The sequence below is a fragment of the Lepidochelys olivacea genome (assembly GCF_965140295.1).
Source record: "Lepidochelys olivacea isolate rLepOli2 genome assembly, chromosome: 25".
Lineage (NCBI taxonomy): Eukaryota > Metazoa > Chordata > Testudines > Cheloniidae > Lepidochelys > Lepidochelys olivacea.
This window is the reverse complement of record NC_140435.1, coordinates 14,245,146-14,266,637: the sequence shown is the minus strand read 5'-3', so window position 1 is coordinate 14,266,637 and position 21,492 is coordinate 14,245,146. Positions and strand designations below refer to the sequence as shown.

The 21,492-nt window shown below is 56.2% G+C and overlaps 1 protein-coding gene across 4 annotated transcripts in view; it reads left to right on the top strand.

Annotated features, from left to right (window-relative positions):
• The window catches only part of PLPPR3 (phospholipid phosphatase related 3), a 36,405-nt gene extending 15,173 nt beyond the window's left edge, over nucleotides 1–21,232 (top strand). Inside the window, exons 1-8 of one of the 4 annotated variants that reach the window (XM_084614492.1) lie at nucleotides 10,830–10,937; nucleotides 13,946–14,065; nucleotides 14,715–14,900; nucleotides 15,407–15,536; nucleotides 16,109–16,304; nucleotides 16,524–16,581; nucleotides 17,163–17,336; nucleotides 17,566–21,232. In XM_084614492.1, coding sequence (XP_084470618.1) covers nucleotides 13,991–14,065; nucleotides 14,715–14,900; nucleotides 15,407–15,536; nucleotides 16,109–16,304; nucleotides 16,524–16,581; nucleotides 17,163–17,336; nucleotides 17,566–18,867 — 2,121 coding nt within the window. In that variant the 5' untranslated portion in view covers nucleotides 10,830–10,937; nucleotides 13,946–13,990 and the 3' untranslated portion in view covers nucleotides 18,868–21,232. Of the gene's footprint in view, nucleotides 1–10,829; nucleotides 10,938–11,182; nucleotides 11,601–12,528; nucleotides 12,683–13,945; nucleotides 14,066–14,714; nucleotides 14,901–15,406; nucleotides 15,537–16,108; nucleotides 16,305–16,523; nucleotides 16,582–17,162; nucleotides 17,337–17,565 lie in introns of those variants that run through there. The other 3 variants (XM_084614493.1, XM_084614490.1, XM_084614491.1) reach the window with 3 other exon arrangements.
• Nucleotides 21,233–21,492: the final 260 nt, after the last annotated feature.

Below are 21,492 nucleotides of genomic sequence, written 5' to 3'. Positions count from 1 at the left end.
CAAGGCATGTGACCCCTGCAGTACTGGCATGTCTCGCTGTAGAAGGATGGCCAGCGGAGAGGAATCTGATGTGTCTGGCAGAGATAACAAAGAATGAAATATCCTGCGAGGGAAATGCAGAGGTGCTAAGCCAGAGAGTGGAAGGCCAAGCCCCTGCCTGCTGGAGTGATCAGCGGAATGAGTCAGTGTTTGCCACGCAGACCGCAGAGGGGTGTGGTGCAGCCTCCCATGTGAGCTCGTCCAAGTTCGGGATCCAGCACTCCTTGCTCAAGAGGCCTCCTCTGGTGCAAACCGCAGCCCCTCTGCAGCTGCATGGGTCCGAGAGTTCAGATGAAGTGGAACCACAAGAACCCAAGTCAGCCAAGAAGAGCGAAGTGGCTTAGAGCTGGTCAGTCCACCCCAGGGGGTAGGGGGCTTGTCTGGGACTGGAGAGACCCAGGGGCAAGTCCCGTCTCTGTCCTCAGACTTCCTAGGTGACCTTGGGCAAGTCACTTAGTCTTTCTGTGCCACAGTTCCCCAAATATAAACGATGGGAGGCTAGCCCTGCTCTACCACACAGGGATGTTGTGAGGGCCGGAGAAATACTCCAGAGCCCGGGATCTCACAACCTTTTTCTTTCTGAGCTTCCCCCCCCCCCCCCCCCGGCTATAAAAACTCCACGGCCCCCCTGTGCCACAATAGCTGGTTTTCTGCATATAAAAGCCAGGGCCGGTGTTAGGGGGTAGCAAGCAGGGCCACTGCCTGGTGCCCATGCCAAACCTCCCCCACACGAAGCTACACTGCTCAGACTTTGGCTTCAGCCCTGGGTGGTGGGGCTCAGGGCCCTGGGCTTCAGCCCCATGCAGTGGGGCTTCAGCTTTCTACCCTGGGCCCCAGCAAGTCTAAAGCTGGCCCTGCGTGGCGGCCCCCCTTGAAACCTGCCCGCACCCCTGGTTGAGAACCACTGCTCTTGAGAGAGGGGAAAGGGAGGGAGCCTAGTGGTTGTAGATCATGCCCATGACCGTAGTATCGGAGCGCCTTCCAGTGGTGCAGTAAGCACTGTGATGAACGCCTGTCACCTGGTGTGTGTTCTCTCCTCGTCTCTCAGGCCGGTTGCTGTGCGGTGCCAAGGAACGTGATGATTTCGGGGGGGGCCTACGTTTATCACAGCGGCAGGGATCCGTGGTACATGGCAAGCCCATGAGATCCACCAGAAGCATGGAAGAGAGCGTGCGGAGGGGCAGGGAGCGTGGTAAAGAAATGAGCTGGGTTAGGGGAATCTTATTCTCCTGCCATTCTCATCTGTACCACTAGGTGGGGCTAACAACTCGGTTCCCATGCCAGGCTTGATTCATAGCATATCAGGGTTGGAAGGGACCTCAGGAGGTCATCTAGTCCAACCCCCTGCTCAAAGCAGGGCCAATCCCCAATTTTTGCCCCACATCCCTAAATGGCTCCCTCAAGACTTGAACTCGCAACCCTGGGTTTAGCAGGCCAATGCTCAAACCACTCAGCTATCCTTCCCCCCAAAACTAGGTTTGACTAATGCTTCAGAAGGGGTGCAGAGTCACTCCCCAAAGAGGGGACACATTCCGCGCATCCCTGCTGTGTTTTCATCCCCTTTATCCTGGGGGGAGGGACGGCTGGCGACTTGGCCGCAGTTCTGAAATTCCAGAGGTTGCGCCAGAATCCTGTCAAAGAGGCCAACAGCCCCACATTTTAGACTTTGCCTGGATGAGCTTGGAGAGAGAGAGAAACCACCAGCCCGGTGGTTTCAGTGACAAGAAAATTAATTCAAACACAATCCAGTAGAAACAATTGTTTGTAAACGAACAGGAAGTGCTTGCAACCCAAATATTGGAGCTGGGTCGGCTTCCGTCTCAGCTTGGCCTCACCTGAGAGCAGACCAGTGAAACCTGCTTCACACTTGGATGTAAGATGCTCTTGTTACTATATTACATTTCTAGAGTACCTTTCATGTAAGGATTTCAAAGTACTCTGCAGAGGAGGGTGAGTGTTGTTATTACCTTCTTTATAGGGAGGGAAACTGAGGCAGGGAGAGGTGAATGAAGTACCTTGCCCAACATCACACAGCAAGTGAACAGCAGAGACAGGAAGAGAAGAGAACCCAGGCGTCCTGACTTGCAGTCCAGCACCTTATCTTCCTGTCCATCTGCCTTTTATGAAGGGTTTGGCAGATGTTTGTAAGCGGTCCACCTCCTTGGTATCTAGATACAGTACCAGACGTGGTTCTGATCTCGGATCAATTTTAGACAACCTCCCCCTAGCCTGTTTAAATAAGACATCAGAGCCTTTATAGTGAGGTCAGGAGCTCCTGAACAGCCAATTTAAGCCAAGGACAGACATTGTTCCTCTTATGAGACTGTTTCAAGCCCTGGAGACAAACGTTTGGCCAAACCTGAGCCTGCGGCTCTCACTAGCACTTCACCCAGTGAGAGCCCTTTGTAGATTTCATGGGGGTAATTTAGTGCACGTATTTGACATAGGGATTCATTAGGAAATGTATCACATTTCCTCTCCTTCCACAGCTGCCACCCGCATTGGCCTTCTCGTTCAAATAAAGTGCACGTGGGAAGGTGAGGGGGACGTACGGTAAGTTTCATGCCCAGAGACTGAGGATGAAAGAGAGCTATGGGACTTTAATAAAAGCCTCCTACCGGCTCTGATGTGTATCTGTGTGAGAGAGAGATTCCCAGAATTGGGCTGTTCAAAGAGGAAGGATGGAGTTGTTCTATTTTTCCCCAAGGGTGAATATAAAGGGAACCTGGCCCTTTGCTTATTGATGGTTGTGTAATACAGGAGGAAATCTGATGAAGTCAGTTTCAATGCGAGTTTAGGATCACGCCTGCTCTGTGCACTGAAGTTCCTATAAAGGTTATGAGCCAGATCCTGATAGTATAAAGTAGCTGTGAAGCTATGGGATCTGGCCTCCTGAGGATTCCCCCTCGCCATGACGGTCCTTCTGGGGTGCAGAGCCCCCATGCATTATTCTCTCTTGCAGCTCCTCCTTCCCACCCCCTCAGCATAGGGGGAGTTCCCAGGAGACAAGGGGCATGGCTGGGGCAATCCCTATGCTGCCAAAACAGCCCCTTGAGATTATGAGTGTAAATTGGAGCAGCTCTGAACTTGCTTTAATATATGCTGGCAATTAGACAGGCCCCAAATCAGGGAGCTCAAAGCTGGCTTAAAGCCACCTTTACCCATCCGCCTTTGGGTTGTGTACAGCTCAGCCTGGCCAAAAGACTGGGGGTGGGAGAGAGACTGTGGCTCGGATTAGCTTTGAGGATCTAGGCCTGTCTGTTTGCTATCCCGCGATAAAGCTGAGGGTGGAGTGCTGGGTTTGTTCCTTACATAAGCGGAGGTGACAGCAGTATGCTTTAGAAACCTTTCCTATATACAGAAAGCCTCTCTGGTTTGCCTGGTTTACCTGGGTGAGTATTGTGCTAATTTCCCTAGGGTGGAGGCTGTGATGCCAATGCTGGATCAAGGGAAAGAGCTTAATAATAATAATAAAAAGAAAAGGAGGACTTGTGGCACCTTAGAGACTAACCAATTTATTTGAGCATCAGCTTTCGTGAGCTACAGCTCACTTCATCGGATGCATACTGTGGAAAACACAGAAGACGTTCTTATACATACAAACCATGAAAAAATGGGTGTTTACCACTACAAAAGGTTTTCTCTCCTCCCACCCCACTTTCCTGCTGGTAATAGCTTATCTAAAGTGATCACTCTCCTTACAATGTGTATGATAATCAAGTTGGGCCATTTCCAGCACAAATCCAGGGTTTAACAATAACGTCCGAGGAATGGGGGGGTGGGGGTGATGTCAAGAATTATAACATTCATAAACCAGTCGGAGAACACTTCAATCTCTCTGGTCACGCGATTACAGACATGAAAGTTGCAATATTACAACAGAAAAACTTCAAAACCAGACTCCAGAGAGAGACTGTTGAATTGGAATTCATTTGCAAATTGGATACAATTAACTTAGCCACTCCCAGTCTCTATTCAAGCCTAAGTCATTATGCAAGGTAACCTATTTCCTCTTGTTTTTTCCTACCTACACCGCCCCCCATTCCTCAGACATTCTTGTTAAACCCTGGATTTGTGTTGGAAATGGCCCACCTTGATTATCATACACATTGTAAGGAGAGTGATCACTTTAGATAAGCTATTACCAACAGGAGAGTGGGTTTGTGGGGGGTGGGGAGAAAACCTGGATTTGTGCTGGAAATGGCCCAACTTGATTATCATACACATTGTAAGGAGAGTGATCACTTTAGATAAGCAATTACCCGCAGGAGAGTGGGGTGGGGGGAGAGAAAACCTTTTGTAGTGGTAAACACCCATTTTTTCATGGTTTGTATGTATAAGAACATCTTCTGTATTTTCCACAGTATGCATCCGATGAAGTGAGCTGTAGCTCACGAAAGATTATGCTCAAATAAATTGGTTAGTCTCTAACCTGCCACAAGTACTCCTTTTCTTTTTGCGAATACAGACTAACACGGCTGTTACTCTGAAACCTATAATAATAATAGTAATTAATCCTAGCTCTTCTCATCTGTAGATCTCAAAGCACTTTACAAAGAAGGCCAGTATCATTATCCCCATTTTACATATGGGGAAACTGAGGCACAGAGCAGGGCAGTCATTTGCCCAAGGCCAGCGAGTGGCAGAGCCAGGAACAGAACCAGGTCCCCTGAGTCCCAGTCCAGCCTGTTTGTTTAGCTTGGCTCCCAAGTGACTAAGTCTGAAACATTTGATGAGAAGCGTGATCTTTCCTACTGAACTAGCTCACACATTGTCTAGCAGCAAATGTAGTTCTGTGTCTGTACAGCACCTAGCACAATGGGGCCATGGTCCACGACTGGGGCTCACAGGTTCTTTGGGAAGCCACAGAATAACAATAATATATCCCAAGGCAGAAGATCAGGACTCCTCTCCCCTCCCGCTCACTCCCCATGTAACAAACTAAATTCTAGTTTTACAACACATGAAATCCAGATGGTGCCAGGTCAGGCTCCAACCCACTGCAAGCCTGTAGCTTGGCCCAGCCCACCAATGTTCCGATTACAGAGCACGTCACATCCCACTCTGTCAGTTACAGAAACAACAGGCTTAGCTTTGGCAAAGGTTCTTATTGCATCACTCAAGTCAGCTGCTCACACTTAAAAGTTGCTCAGCAATCAGAGAGGGGGCAAAGGGATAGAAGGGGGGTGCTCCGCATGGGGAGCTACTGAGACATGGTGAGGAGCAGGGAGCTGTCTTCAGGCGGAAAAGGGATTGAGGGGTGGAGGCCAGCAGCTTGCGGGTCCTTTGCCAGCCGCCAGGGGTAGCTGTTCCAGGATCTGGCCTGACCACCCCGGTTCCTACCTGCTGCCCAGCCTAATCCTGGGTGTCGCAGCGGTCAATCCCGCCCCTCTACGTCCCACTTTCATCTCCACCCCTCGCCCAGTGCGTGCGCCCAGTTTACAGGGCACACTGGTTCCCAGCAAGGGCAGTGGAACAAGGCACAGAGGCAGAACCATAGATCAACTCCTACAGTATTTCCATGGCCGGGCACTTGGCTCCCCCACCTCAGATTTCCATTGCCCCTATTAACCATTATTCTGTCTGGAGAAGCTCTCCTGGTGGCATCTTCACTAAACATGACAGCTGTCCAAGGGTGGCTGGACACATAGGATGCTTCTCTAGTCTGGCTTGATTTGGTGTCCCCCCCATCCCATGCTTGGGTCTCAGATACTGGCTGCATGTCTTTCCCCCTCTAGATTCAGTTCTTGGACTCCACAGGAACTGTTAGAAATCCTCGGATGCCATAAATAACTCCCCTATGGTACAAAGATTCCTGTCTCTGAGCTAGGGTTAATTCTGCTGCTCACTAAAGTACTGAGTTGTCAGTCCTCAACTCATGCTGAACAAAATCTGAGAAGAACCGTTAGCTGCTAGCATTGGCTTTCTCCCTGAATATTCTTTGATATTTATAGTCTGGTTGCTAGATTTCCACCCATTGTTGTCATGTTCACACTTCTATCTCCTGCTCCCTTCTTGCACTGTGCACCGCTCAGACACGCCTGAGACTGTGTGTGTGTGAAAGGAGAGAGAGTGTGTGTACATGACAGAGAAGTGTGACGCAAAATACCAGCATGTGGGCCAAATTCAGCCTGAGAATAACTCTAGTGACGTTCTGGAGTTACACCCAGGATTGTTATGCCCCGTGTGCATACAGAAGCATTCAGGTTGCGTGCAAGCCATGTGGGCGTTTGTGCAGAGCATACGGATGTGCGTGCTTAGTGCATGATGCATTTATGTGCAGGAAGGCCATGGTTACAGGATGGGGAGGCAAAGAAACTGTACCCCCAGAGTGCAGGCAGTGGGGGGCCTTCATGGGCAGCTTAGGGGAACACCCAGAGCTGATGACTGTGAGGATCGAGTGCCGTTCTCCACAGGAGGGACTGCACATGACAGGGCCTGGATCTCCTTTCATTCTCAGCAGTGTAAAGCAGGAGTGAGTCCCTTTAACCTGATGGAGTTTGGCCAGCATAAAGGAGAAGCAGGCCCAGGACTGGGGACACCAGGACTGAAAAACTGGGAGCCCAAATTCTCTTCTCTCCCTTAGTCACTCAGGGCCCGGAATATCCAGGGGACCTGCAGCTGCATCCCCAGCCATGAGGCTATCGGGGGAGATATCTGCAGTAGTGGAGGGGAGAACCGGCACAGGTGGAGAAATGGTTGGGGTCACCTCTTACTTCCCACGGAGCTCACCCAAGTGGAGTGGGACTGGAGCATCCTCTGAGGTTCCTGGTTCTTTTTGTGGCGCTCTTAGCACAATTGGTTCCCTCCCACCCCTAATCCCCAAGTACCCATCAGTGGTGATGGGGCAAAGGGGTCGTCACCGTGTTTCTGGGGCGGTACTGTTGGGATTCTCACTGCTTTGCCCCATCATAGGGGACGAACCATCTCTCCCAGGGAATCACCACCCGGAAGGCAAGGCATCTCCTGCCAGCTGCACCCTTGCTTGGGAGAGCAGGGGCAAGGCAGCAAGGAGGAGTGCTGATAGGGGCATGGGCATCAGGTGGAGGCAGGGCCACATCTGATCTGCTGCAATTGTTAACAGGAGCAATGGAGCAGAGCGGCATCCAACGAGGGCGGGAGACCATCAGCAGAGTGGAGTGGCTGGGCTAACAGACTCCTTTCTCCTCCCATAGTATCAAACTGAGTGTGTGTGTGTGTGTGTCGGGGGTGGGGGGAGGATGCAGTGTGTCTGTCACTGATCCAGTCAGATCCTACAGAGCAGAGAGGCCAAAAGCAGCTGGAAACACAGCAAGCTGGCCCAGCTGAACTTCATCTTCCATGATGCACTACTTCCAAGAGAGGAGACCATGGTGCATCATGGGAGATGAAGTCTGGATGAGGAGCCTGGCCTATAGAGGAGACTGGGAGCATGAGGCACTGTGGGGGGCATTGCAGAAACAAAATACTTAAGAGGTTTTTTATTTTTTGCCAAAACCACCAAATTTGTCATGGAAAAACACCCCGATTTCCAACCAGCTCTACAGGGAACCTTCCACCACCATGCAATGGCAGGAGAGGGCACTAGCTGTCTAGTGTGGTGGGGATTTTTCTCCATTCTTTCTAAGCAGCACTGTGGGAGCACCAGTGGTTAGCACAGAAAGCACGTTAGCGTAGGAAGGTGTTGAAGAACAGGGCAGTGCCCCCTTCACTCCATGCTGGGGCACCGGCAGATGGGACTCACTCAGATTTTGGAGCAAGCTGTCCTCGCAGCAAGTGCTGACATGCTGGTGTGTAAAGAAGCAATTTTAAAAAAAAATCTATAATGTAGAACTCCAGGGCAGTGAGCTTTTCTCATCCACTTGCAGCTCAAACGGCGACATACCCAAACCATAGCCACCTCCATCTCCATCTGTTCCTGGTGGTATGTGGGGGGCTGATCCAAGGACATCTTATAAAGAAGGAGTTGATGTGCACCTGGAGGGTTGAAAAGGCTCAGAGACATTCCACAGAGCTAGAGGCAGGGAATCCACCACCTCAAGCCTGATCCCTTTTGAATCCAGAATGCCTTTTGCCAGAAGCTGGGAATGGACGACAGGGGATGGATCACTGGATGATTCCCTGTTCTGTTCATTCCCACCTGGTATTGGCCACTGTCAGAAGACAGGACACTGGGCTAGATGGACCTTTGGTCTGACCCAGTATGGCCATTCTTATGAATCCAGCCCCTGGGGTGGAGACAAAGCTGGAAGGAGGCGCTGTACGTTTCTGGTTCTGCAATGGCTTGTGAGAACGGCTGATTTCTGTCAAAAATGCTAATGAGGTTTCAGTGAATTGGGTTCTAACAGGAATCTAATGGGATTTCAGTGATTTGGGATTTTTTTAAAAAAAATGGGGCCAGAAATGGAATGAAGATGGCTGATGGGGTCTTGGTGCCACTGAATCCTAACCCTGAGGTGACTCGGGTTGGAGTCTAGGTTCCAAAAAGAAAAGGAGTACTTGTGGCACCTTAGAGACTAACCAATTTATTTGAGCATAAGCTTTCGTGAGCTACAGCTCACTTCATCGGATGCATACTGTGGAAACTGCAGAAGACATATACACAGAGACCATGAAACAATACCTCCTCCCACCCCACTTTCCTGCTGGTAATAGCTTATCTAAAGTGATCACTCTCCTTATAATGTGTATGATAATCAAGTTGGGCCATTTCCAGCACAAATCCAGGTTTTCTCACCCTCCGCCCGCCTACACACAAACTCACTCTCGTGCTGGTAATAACCCATCCAAAGTGACCACTCTCTTTACAATGCGTATGATAATCAAGGTGGGCCATTTCCAGCACAAATCCAGGTTTTCTCACCCCTAGGCCTAAACTGAGCTACATTCAAACAGCATCCATCCACGGGCTGGCAGAGCGGTGTAGAGTGAATCTTAGGCTGACTTGGCAGGATCCTTTTGTTCAGACCCTTTCCCCGGGTTCCAGCTGAGACATGTTTTGTCTGGATACATGCCTACGGGCCTGTCAGTGCTTCCCCAGTGCAACTGCTGGCAGATAAGGAAGGGAATCCAGGAGGCTAGGAGCAGCCTGAGCACAGTGAGAAGAAAAGGATGACTTGTGGCACCTTAGAGACTAACCAATTTATTTGAGCATAAGCTTTTGTGAGCTACAGCTCACTTCATCGGATGTATCACTCACTTCTCGGTCCCCAGTACTTAGAGAGGGGATTGGGATTCATGATACCTTAGTTCTATTCCCAGCTGTGGGAGGAGCCTTTGATCTACTGGTTGGGCTGGGAAGCTGGGCAACAGGACTCCTGGATTCTATTCCATCACTGACTCTCTGTGTGGCCTTGTGTGTGGATCACTTCATTGCTCTGTGCCTCAGTTTCCCCATCTATAAAATAGGAATGATAATACCAACCCACCACACACGTGGCTTGCAAGGCCAAAAAAGCCAATATTTATAAAGCTCTTTGAGATCCTTGGAAGAAAACAGTTTTCACTCTTAGGTTGGTTGTAACAAATCAGAGACTGTATTTTCAAGCAATTTAAAGAGGGGGAACTACACACCGGGGCAGGGAATCTCCCTCACTCCAGGTAGGGCTCCATAGATAAACAATTGAGGCAAGCCTTTATACCTTTTTGCTACAGGCAATAATGATCACAGCTGCAGTTTGTTTATACATATTCTTACCTGCTATCTTATTTTTCTCAACAAATTCTGCAAAAGTCTACATTCCAATTTTATCAAAGCAAGGTCAAAAAACAGCATCTCAGACAATTTTTCGAACCGCCTAGCACAAGCCCCGCTTCTACGAATCTCGTGCTATTAATAGTAAGGTTAGCCTGTCTTCTGCAGGGCTCTTGCCTAGCACAAAATGACTACTACACTTCCACAGGGAGGAGCCTTTGATCTACTGGTTGGGGTAGGAAGCTGGGCAACAGGACTCCTAGATTCTATTCCATCACTGACTCACTGTGTGGCCTTGTGTGTGGATCACTTCATGCTCTGTGCCTCAGTTTCCGCAACTATAAAATAGGGATGATAATACCAACCCACCACACGGGTGGCTTGCAAGGCCAAAAAAGCCAATATTTATAAAGCTCTTTGAGATCCCTGGATGAGAGATGCTCTAGAAGGGCAGGAGAGTGGGGTGGGGGGAGGTATTTTTTCATGCTTTGTGTGTATAAAAAGATCTACACTTTCCACAGTATGCATCCGATGAAGTGAGCTGTAGCTCACGAAAGATTATGCTCAAATAAATTGGTTAGTCTCTAAGGTGCCACAAGTCCTCCTTTTCTTTTTGCGGATACAGACTAACACGGCTGCTACTCTGAAAAAAGAGGGAGAAATCCTGCCTTCAGGCTCGGGAAGGCAGAGCTGGGTTCGGCACCAGCCCACAGATCCCCGTGGGCAGGCGATGATCCTTAGTAGAGTTCCCATAACCGAGTTCTTCCACAGCTCAAGGGAGGGTCCGAATATGGGGCCTGAGATTTTAGAGAGAACAGGGTCAGAACCAGGCCTTCAACCCCAGCGCCTCTGAACTTGGTGACGTTCTGGATCTGGATCCAGATCCTAACTCCGGTCCCTTCCTAGATGCCCGTCCCCCGGGCTGCGGAGGCCCCGCTGAGCTATAGTAAGGAAGAGAGGCTGGGATGGAGGTGTGCCTGCCCCATAGTCTCTCTGCCAGGCTGAACAGGCCCTAGGGAAGCTGCAGTTTTGCCCCGCCCAGCGAGGGAGCTAGGATGCGAGCATCCCCAGACACAGACTCAGGCAGCCTCCGTGTTGCTAGGTAACCGGGCCAGAGGATTTTGCGATGCCAGTCACGCTGCTGAAGTTCCCACCCCTCCCTCAGGGCCGCGGCGCTTCCTGCAAAGGGGTCTCCTCGTTCAGCGCTCTCCTCCGGGATGGTCAGGCAGGTACCAGGGCCAGCCGCCAAGAGGGAGTCCCAGTTTGGGGCCTGCCAGCTCAGAGCCCGGAGTGGTGTGAGGAGGGGCTCAGACCCAGACCTGGCATCTTCCTTTCTGGGTGCTGCTGATCTGTGGGGAGGGTCCCCGGGGGGGGCGGGGGGGCAGCTGTGGGTGGATTGGGGCAAGAACAGGCTTTGGCTCACCGTTGCGCTGCTCCCACCAGGTGCCCTGTTTGTACCCCCGCTACCTCCAGGGGTCATGCGCCGTGAGCGGCTTCCTGAGCAACCCTGCAGTCATCTGCACCAGCAGGTGCTTTGAAGATGGCACCAGTGCCAAGGATTCTGGGGCCCCTGTCTGGGAACGACCAGTACCCAGTAAACATGGCACTGCCGGGCCTTGTTGGAGGGGACAGCGGGGGGGCTGAAATGCTGCAGATAGAGAAGCTGGGCGTGGGATGGGCTGATGGATGAGTGGACATGGAGCCGGCTGAGAACGGACAAGCTCACTCCAGGCGCAGACTCGTTGGTGGGGGTCTGAGCTGGGATTTGACATGGAAACGGCAATCTGGCTGGTGTCTGTGGTCACGAAGAGACCGTGCTGGCCCGCGGTTCTTGTTTCCACGTGAGAGCTGGGGACGGTGGCCTCTGAAACCTTCGGATCCGGCCCAGGTGGGGACAGTGACTGTATAGGAATGGTGCAGCCTGCCTTTAAATAGCTTGTGAACCCTCAAGTGGTGCCCACCGTGTTCGATATCTGAGTGTGCATGCCACCAGGCCAGGCATGCTTGTGTCCAGTGAACGTGGCGACCTGGGCAAAGCTCTGCCCGTCTGGTTTCTCCATACTATCCTTGTTGTGTAAAGACACAACCGTGGCCCAGGGCTGATCCCAGCTGAGGGCCATCCAGGGGTTCTTATGTGAAGTGAGTTTGGCGGTGGGTCTCCACACGTGCCCAGCCGGCCCTGGGTACTGACACGCTCCGCAGGCAGAGGGACAAAGATCCAGTGGCCCAGGAGTGGGTCCTGGCAGCTGGGGAACGTGTGCCGGGAAGCCAGCTCCGCTGGTTGCTTCCCAGGCCAGCTGTGGCTGTGACTGTCCCTCTGTCTCCGCAGGGCTGGGATTTCAACCCCGGGTGGGGGCAGGCAGGGGAGGCCGATGGTGCCAGGCAGCCAGCAAAGCCTGCCGCAAGCCCCCCGCATGGCTTCCCCCCACCACCCCCGGCCAGGAGAGGGCTGCGCCCCTGAGTCCCCCTATCTCCAGCTGCGAGAGGCTGGGGGGGGGGGGGGGAAGGAGGGGGCACGATCCGCCCCGCCCTGCAAGCAGGTGCTGGGGGGTGGACGGTGGACTGAGCCGTCCCTGCGCTTCCTCTCCCTTTAAGGGGGGGCAGGTACCAGGACCCCCCCCAAGCTGTATCCGAGGGGACGCTGATTGCAACCCCCCCACTCCCCAGCTCCTATTCCTGGGCGCCCCCCCCCCCAGTTCCTTTGTTTCGCTGCCCCGGGCTCGCCATGGAAACCGGGGCAGGAGCCGAGCCGCGCGCACACGCTCCCCCCGCCCCAATTCAGCCCGACCCCCCCCCCCGCCCGCAGCCCCAGGCTTTGTGCGCGCTCGCAGCCGCAGCAGGATCCGCAGCCGCCCTGCCCGGGCGCCCGAGCGGCTCCAGCGCCCCCGGGGGATCGCGGCGGCCGCCGGAGGGACGCGCTGGGGCAGAAGCGGCCCCGCGGCCCCCTTTGTCCGGGCCGGGGCCGGCGAGGTGAGTGGCCGGGGCGGGGCGGGCACCGGGCTCTTCCCCGCCCCAGCGGCCGGACAAAGGGCTGGAGCCCGGCGGGGGGCGGCTCCGAGTGGCACAGACCCCCCCCCCCCCATCCCCAGGCCAGCGGGTCCCACGACTCAGACCGCTGGGCGACCGGGTGGGGCTGGCTTGGCCCCCTCCCCAAGCCCCCCAGAGCCGGGGGGGCGCCCCCCTGCCCAGCCCCACGGGTGGGCTCCGGCGGTCCCGGCACCGGGTCCGCTTCCCTCGGGCAGGACTTGGGGAAAGTTTCCGGGGGCGTGGATCGCTGGGGGGGGGCAGCTTGTCAGGGTCAAACCCCCCCACCCCCCCGCTGGCTCCGATGCGAAGGTGCAGCCCGATTCCCTGAGCCTGTCACCCGCATGGGGCGGGGGGGGGACGGAACACGCCCCCCCGCACTCCCCACGGAGCCTGGCCCCTGTCGCGATCCCCCGCCGCGGCAGCTGGGCGTTTTGTGCCTTGGCATCCGAGGCTGGAGCTGGCACGACGGGGGGGGGCCGCTAGGGGGCGCCCCTCCCGCGTATAGCCCGCGGGCTGCAATACAAGCGGGGACCCTTCCACGGGCTGCAGCTAGGAGCCTCAGCCCTGCCCCGGCGGGGCTCTGGCAGGGTTGGGAAGCAAAGGGAGGGGACTCAGACCATACCTGTAACCACCCCCCCTTGACCCCACCTGCTGGCATGTTGAATACAACAGCCTGGCCAAACTGCAACCTGCTGCAGCCTCAGTGTCTTGCAGGGATCCGGAGAACGGGCAAAGCCGGACGCCCTGCAAACAGGTCTCGCAAGCTGCGACCCCAGCCAGGCCCTGGGCTCCCCCCCAGCTCCCCCTCTTCGGGCCAGGATGGTGGATTCAAGGCACCCCTTGTTTTGCCCTTCTCTCTCGTAATCGCCCCTCCCTGCCCGCATGCCGCCCTGCTTTTTACCCCTCCCACCCCCACCCTCCTTTTCCAGCCTCCCCAGAGCAATGCAGGTGAGGTGGCTGGATCCTTCCATGCAGCCAGCAGTCATGCACCATTCCCTACAGTGCCTCCTGCTGGGAGAGGCTGGGACTGGAGTTCCTGGGAGTCCCCTCCCCCGCCGCCTGCAGTCAGCACTCCTGCCCTCCTCGCTCCAGTGCTGGGTTGGTCCTGGAGTAACTATGATCTTCCCCCACGGACAGCACTCCTGCCCCACCCACTTCCCCTTGAGTGCCACTAAACTAACGCTTGCCGTGTGTCTCGTTGCCTAGGCTGACCCAGGCGAGCCCCCGTCGCTTGCCCCTTGAGCTGACACCATGATCTCCCCAAAAGAGAAGTCCAAGGCCCCCAAGGATAGCATGACACTCCTTCCATGCTTCTACTTTGTGGAGGTGAGCAGAGGCTTTTCAAGGGGACCCAGAGCACAGCAGGGTGGGGGCGGGTGCTGCCTTTTGAGCCCCATCCCTGCAGCGAGGCGGAAGCCGAGTGTGTGGGGGGAATGTGAGATGCTTTCTCAGGAGCCAGCTGAGCCCTGCAGGGGCTGAGGACGGGGAAATGGGAGATGATTCCATTTCTGGGGCTGATTCTCAGTTACTCCTTTCCTGTGCCTGGGGCCCAGATGGAAGAGTGTTAAGGTGGCTTTAATCTGCCGTTGTCCTTCCTTTACTTTGAGGCTGTGGATGGGTCTGCTCAACCCATGGTGTGGATGGGCAGAGACGCTAGGCCTCAGGGGAGGAATTAACAAGACAGAGTGTCTGCTTAACATTTCTATTGCAGCAGCCACTAGAGACTGGAGCCTGGTTGTGACAGGTGCTGTACAGACACATAGGAAAGAGACTGTCCAATGGTTAGAGCAGGTGTGACTGGGAGTCAGGACTCCTGGGTTCTATTCCCAGCTAGAGGAGGGGAGTGTGGTCGTGGAATGACTGGGAGCCTTGAGGCCCGTGAAGGCAGGTCTGTAGGGTGGCAGGGGGATGAAACTGAGCCCACTGGACCATGCTTCTGACCCGCCTCTTTGCTTCCTTCCTGCTCCTCGCCCAGCTCCCGATCGTGGCTTCGTCCATCGTGACGCTGTATTTCCTGGAGTTGACCGACCTCTTCAAGCCAGCCAAGGTGGGGTTCCAGTGCCACGACCGGGCCCTGTCCATGCCGTACGTGGAGACCAACGAGGAGATGATCCCCCTGCTGATGCTTCTCAGCCTGGCCTTCGCTGCTCCTGCTGCCTCGGTACGTAGCTGGGGCCAAGCCCGGGGGGGCTTCTCTTTCCGCCTGGGCAGGAGGGCTGAGACAAGGGGGCAAGGGAAGGGAGAGACCTGGAGGAACCTTCTGAAGAGGGGGGTGGGCAGATTCCGCCTGGCCTTGAATTCACCTCCCTTCTTCAGAGACTGCAGGGGCCCGTACAGTTCCAGGCACAGGCTACGGCAGCCCAAACTTGTGCCCCTTCTTCATAGGCCCCTCTGCCCCAATGCCCCCAGCACCAGCCACCTGGTACGATAGGGCAATGGTAGAGTGTGCGGGAGGGGGATGTGTGTTGTGTTGGGAATGCAGTAGCTGGGAGCTCCCTCCACAGCCAGCGCTCCTGCCCCGCTCCCTACAGCGTCCCCTGCTGGGAGAGGGTAGGACCTGCCCTTGTGCCAAAATCTCTACATTTATACCTCTTGCTCTGACTTGCCAACACACCCTCCTGCCTACAAGCCTGTGTGGCCCACACTGAGTTCTGCTCTTCCCCCCAGATCATGGTCGGGGAAGGCATCATCTACTGCCTGCAGTCCAAGCTGAAGGGGCGCAGCGGGTCGGAGGGGAGCATCAACGCCGGCGGTTGCAACTTCAACTCCTTCCTGCGCAGGACTGTAAGGTTTGTGGGTAGGTTTTGCCGCAGTCCTGGCCTGGAGCCTTTCAGTTCTTCGTATCTGGGGGGATCCTCCTTCTGAAGCTGCCTGGGGCCTGGATGAAGAGGGGAGGCGGCCATGGAGGAGCCTGCATGGGAAGCATGTGCAGCTCGGAGCGTGACATCCAGCAGCATGGAGATCAGTGTGGGCTCCAAAGCCCACGTTCATCCTCAGCGTTAGTGTCTCTCTGGTTGCCCCTGCCACGTGGATGCCCTTGGCCTCTCTCCCCGTCATGGGCCCGTTCCACTGCCCTCGTGCTGTAGGCTTTGTGGCCACCACCCCAGTGGTGGCTGCATTTCACTGGGATTTGAGTCTGCGCCACGCTTGGGGAGGGAAAGTGCTGTGGAAATGGAAAATGTTTATTGCCCTGTGGGGCTTCCACACCTGGCCTTGACCCAAACCTGGGAGGGGCGAGGCAGGTGGGAGGGGGATTGGGAAAATGGACAGAGGGGCTGGGGGGAGAGGCAGGTGGGAGGGGGCAGAGGAACATCGGTGACTTCCCGGTGGCTGAGGCTCTAATCCATGACCCGCTCATGGTTTCCCCAGGGGTCCACGTGTTCGGACTCTGTGCCACCGCCCTGGTGACTGACGTGATCCAGCTGGCCACCGGCTACCACGCCCCCTTTTTCCTGACGGTCTGCAAGCCCAACTATACGCTGCTCGGGATCTCCTGTGACTCCAACCCTTACATCACCCAGGACATCTGCTCGGGCCAGGACCAGAATGCGATTCTCTCTGCCAGGTACGTCCCGTGCAGTCCAGAGCCAAAGGACTCGGCTTGAGGGACCCTGCCCCCGACGGCCCCAAAGGAAGGGAGTACAAGGCTGTCTCTTCTCACCCACACCCCGCCGGGCCCCGCTGCATGTATCATGCTGGGATCTGGCCACCCACCGTGCCGCAGCAAGGTCTCTGCCAGCACTAGCCCAGGCTGCTCGAGCTGTCCTTTGCTTCCCTTTTGCAGGAAGACTTTCCCGTCCCAGCATGCCACGCTGTCAGCTTTCGCCGCTGTCTACGTGTCGGTGAGTTCACCCGCCTCTCTCCTTATCTCCCTGACTTGCAACCACAGGCTGATGCAAGCAAGTATGTGAAGTCCACAGACACGCGCCTGCCTCCATGCTTACAGTTCGGTCCCTCACCATGCCCCGTACAGCTCCTTCCGCAGGCAAGCACCCTCACTGTACGCCCCCCCCAACACACACGTGCTGCTCCACACACATGCAAACAGCTTTGGTGCACCCCCCATGGATACATGCACACAGTCCCCTGCCTTATGCAAATGCAAACACACCTACGGTGCCCCCCGATACAATCAAATGCCCCCTCAACACGCACCCATGTGTGCAAACACACAGAGTGCTTTGCTCTCTCTTTCTCACACACACACGCAAAACAGCATACAGCTAACATAACCCTCACCCTCCTGGGACTAGCCGAGGTGCCCCCGTGAACCAGAAAGGCCTGGGCAGTCCATGCAGGGAGGGGGGTCACCCACCAACACAGGAGGTCGCATCCTTGGCTGCCCAGCCAGCCCCGTGCATTTGATGGGCCAGCGCTCGACCCGTGGCTCTGACAGGCCCCCGCTCTCCCCTCCTCTGGCCAGATGTATTTCAACTCCATCATCTCAGACAGCACCAAGCTTCTGAAGCCTATCCTGGTCTTCGCCTTTGCCATCGCTGCCGGCGTCTGCGGTTTGACCCAGATCACCCAGTACCGCAGCCATCCTATCGACGTCTACGTGGGCTTCCTCATCGGCTCGGGGATTGCCGCCTACCTGGTGAGTTCACGCCCCCGGGGGGGGGGGGGAGCCAGGCTCAGGGAGCTGAGCTTAGAGCCCCTGCTGAGAGGAAGGGCCTTTGCGTCTCCCTCCAGGGGTTGGTGTCAGTCACTGGCATTAGGAGTGATGGAAGCGCCCTAAAAGTGGGGAGCCCACGGGCGCCCAAACTGTGATTGGATGGCTGCCATGTGGTCTGACCCCTGACCCCTGAGCTTTCTCGCCCCCTCAGGCGTACCACGCCGTGGGCAACTTCCAAGCACCGACCGAGAGGGCCCCGACCAACCCCCCCACCAAGGACGCCTTGCGGGCCCTAACCCAGCGCGGCCACGACTCGGTGTACCACCAGAATAAGTCGGTCAGCACTGACGAGCTCAACCCCCAGACCCGGCTGGACGGGGTGAACCGCCAGGTCCAGCGGGAGAAGAACTCCCTGGGCAGCCTGAAACGGGCCAGCGTGGACGTGGACCTGCTGGCCCCCCGCAGCCCCATGGGCAAGGAGAACATGGTCACCTTCAGCAACACCCTGCCGCGGGTCAACACCCCCTCCATGGACGACCCCGCCCGGCGCCACATGACCATCCACGTGCCAGTAGACGCCTGCCGCTCCAAGCAGCTCATCACTGAGTGGAAGCAGAAATCCCTGGAGGGCCGGAGTATGACGCTGGCCGAGGAGGCCAGCGGGCACGCGAGGGCTGGCTCAGACTCGGTAGGCGCGGATGAAGAGGAGCACGTCCCCTCCTCACTCTACCCGACAGTGCAGGCCCGCACGGCTGAGCGGGCCGCCATGGGGCCCCGGGTTCTTATCCAGCCCCGGCCAGGGGCGTCCCAGCTGGTTCACATCCCCGAGGAGAGCCAAGGCACCGCCAACATCTCACCCACCAGCAGCTCGGCCGTGCGGGCCAAGTGGATGATGATGGCGGAGAAGGGGGCGGGCCAGCGGGTGGCCAACCCGCCTCGGCTCATGCAGGTCATTGCCATGTCCAAGCAGCAGGGCCTGGTGTCAGTCACCCCCAAGCACTCGGAGACCTCCTCGTCCTCCACCAGCTCCGACTCTTCCCAGTACCGCTCGCCGTCAGAGCGGGACAGCTCCAGCATCATCACCATCGATGCCCACGCCCCGCACCACCCTGTGGTGCACCTCTCCTCCGGCAACGGGCCCTGGGAGTGGAAGGTGGCCCAGAAAGGCTCGGATGGGCAAGAAGCCTACGAGCTGAACGAGATGGGCAAGGATTACCGGGGCTTCCGGCCCACCAGGAGCGCCGGCGTCTCCCCAGGCTCCTCCGTCAGCGACATCGAGCAAGACGAGCCGCGCTACGGCAGCGTGGCCACCATCAACGTGGCGACGGGAGGGGGTGGGGCGGCGGAGCGGGGTGAGGGCATGCCGGAGAACGTGCTAGGCCCCACCAGCCGAGAGTCCACCCTGCGGAGGAAGCCCACCAGCCTCACGGTCAGCGAGAAGGACGGCCACACAGACAACGAGGCGGAAAACTACTACAAGAAAATCCAAGCCAACCGGAGATTTAAGGAGTAATTCCCTCCCCAGCTTCCACCCCACCTGCCCCAACCCAGGGCAGCTGTCCAGAGCGGGGTACCTGCCTCCGTGGGCGTCTCCACTGCTGAACTACACAATCAACGCACTCCATGTGTTGCGGCTTTGGGAGAAGGCCAGGACCGGGGGGGTGCAAGCATCCCGTCTTCGGGGGGCCTCCAGGGATTTCTATACAGCACCCTCAAAGCGGAGCAGCACATGGAGAAGATGTTGTGAGCGCCGGATGGGAGGGGTGGACTAGAAGATGCAGGGACTGCAGAATTCTTCTCTAAGGCGTTAAAACAACAAGCCCTCCGTGAGACTCCAAATGTCCAACCAGGGGAAGAATTTTCTGTGTTTATTTATTTGTTAACCAGGTGCTGACGGGTCCCGGGAGGGTTTTAGTTTATTCGGATGTTGCGATGGTGGGGTGGGAGAGAATGAATGACCTTGACAGTCAGGACCCAGGAGTCCTGGCTACCAATTGAGGGAACTGGCTCCAGCCTTGCATGTGGATTTGTTTGCCTCGCTCGTTGGGAGCTGGTAGCCAACGGATCCAGTCGCCAGCGGCTACCTGGATGGCGTCCTGTGTCACGTCCTCCTCCGTCTGTTTTATTTGCAGGGGGGCATGTCCGGCCACCAACTGAACTCCTGGCCACTGTCGGACTCTGTAAATAGCTCCCTGGTTGCGTACGCGGTGAGGAAGGGGTATTAGCCAGGGCTTAGAGGCTGCCCCGAGATTTTTCAGGGGCCTTTTATTCAGGTGTCAGTGCTGGCCAGTCCACGCCTTGCCCTCTGTGCTGAGCCGCACAGAGATGCCGAGGGACAATTGACCCTCACCCCTTGTACTCCCTATGGGCGGTCAGAGGAGGCTGACAGACTAAGCTTTCCAGGGGGCACTTGGCTTAGCCGCCCATTAGCCAAGGACACCTGGATAAATAACCCTCTGTGCTTTGCTGCGGCTACCAGGCTGCTTAGTCCTGCTGCCGCTTTACCACCCCCCTCCTGGCACAAGTGTGATACAGGGCACAAGGCGTCCCAGGCCGGATCCTGGCTTTGGAAGAGCAGCCCTGTTCAATTAACAGACGGCATCCGGGCTGCGGATGGGTGCAACCTGATTGCGCTGATTAAATTGTCTCTCGTCTCGCTGTCCCTTGGGCGAGACAGCGACCAGAGCTGCCAACGCAGGGGGTGGGGGGAAGCTTGCACACCAGCTTTGTGATTTGAGCTGGTGGGATTTTATTTATTTATTTTTTAAATAGCGCGGGAAAGTTTGATGGCATCTTCGTGATGCTTTTGTCGTCATTGGCCCCCCCCATTAAAAACGGCCCCCGTTTCCCCTGGTTCCCCACCGAACCCAATCCACAGTCAAGCTGGCCACCGCTTAGTCGCCGTGTGGGCCTGATCCCAAGCCTAGCGACATCTTCCAGCCATTGACTTCAGTGGGCTTTTCAGCAGGGCCCCTGTGTGGCCCAGGCAGGAGACGGCAATGGGACAGGGGAAGGCGGAGGGACAGGAAATGGGTGTCATGTCCCCCCTGGCTCTAGCCAGCAGCTGTGTGAGACCCCGTGGCCTTTGCGTGGCCTCCAGGCATCTGTCTCCGTAGCCACAACGGCTAACTGGTCAGGAGCGGTGGGAGAGCTGTGAGCTGGAAGGCCGGTGGGTGAACGGGAAGCATGCGTACAGGGGTGGAGGGTGGGTGTTTGCATAAGGGGATAAATACACTCTAGAGAGATGGGGTGGTCCTAGCTGGGATCTGTGCCACTGGGGAGGAGGGTGCGGGGAGCTAACGCTGGGGGGTCGGGGGAGGGGAATTACACAGTGGAATAACAGGCCTAGATCCCTTACATTGCCAAATGCTACCGGTGCTATCAGCCAAGCTCATCAAGACAGGGCATGTGTAGATCCCTTCAGCCCAGGCACTCCTTCGTCCCTCGCCAGTCCGCTTGGAAGGGGTGCAATTAGAAGGGTTCCTCTGATCCTGCAGCGCTCTTCCATTTCTCATGGGCAGCCACGTTTCTGGCTCGCCGAGGAACTTCAAGGGAGAGCGGTGAGGATGGATCCCTGCTTGGTCCCCCAGCAGCGGGCGAGACAGGGCGCGTCCCCCCCCTTCGAGGGAGCTTCGTGGCTGCTGGAGCTTGGGGAGGGGAGTTACTGGTGTCATGGTAGGAAACTGACCCAGAGATGCAACCTCTGCCATTCCTTACCCCGCTCTGCAGGGGTGGGAGCACCGGGGCTCCAGGAGGGCTGGATCAGGTTGGAGGGGGAGGGAACACCCCACCACTAAACCAATCCCCAAACTGTAAATGCATCTGTCAGGCGATGTCTGAACCTGCTGTGTTTGTAAGGAAATAAATGAATGAACCTGTGTCTCTCTCCACATCAGCCTGGCTGGGGCGGGAGGGCAGAGTCTGTTGTCCGGCAGATCAGTGACTGGAAACCTTGTTAAAATTCCCTTGCCCCAGTATGGGAATTTCCTGCCTGCGATGGAGTCGTCTCCTGCCCCCCATCGCTCTGCCTGCTGCTCCTTGCCCTTGTGCAAAGTCACGACTTGCCCCTGGTTCGCATGAAAATGTTTCTCAACAGGGACATTTTTGCACTGGGAATCGGAACCGACTGTGCCCTGCG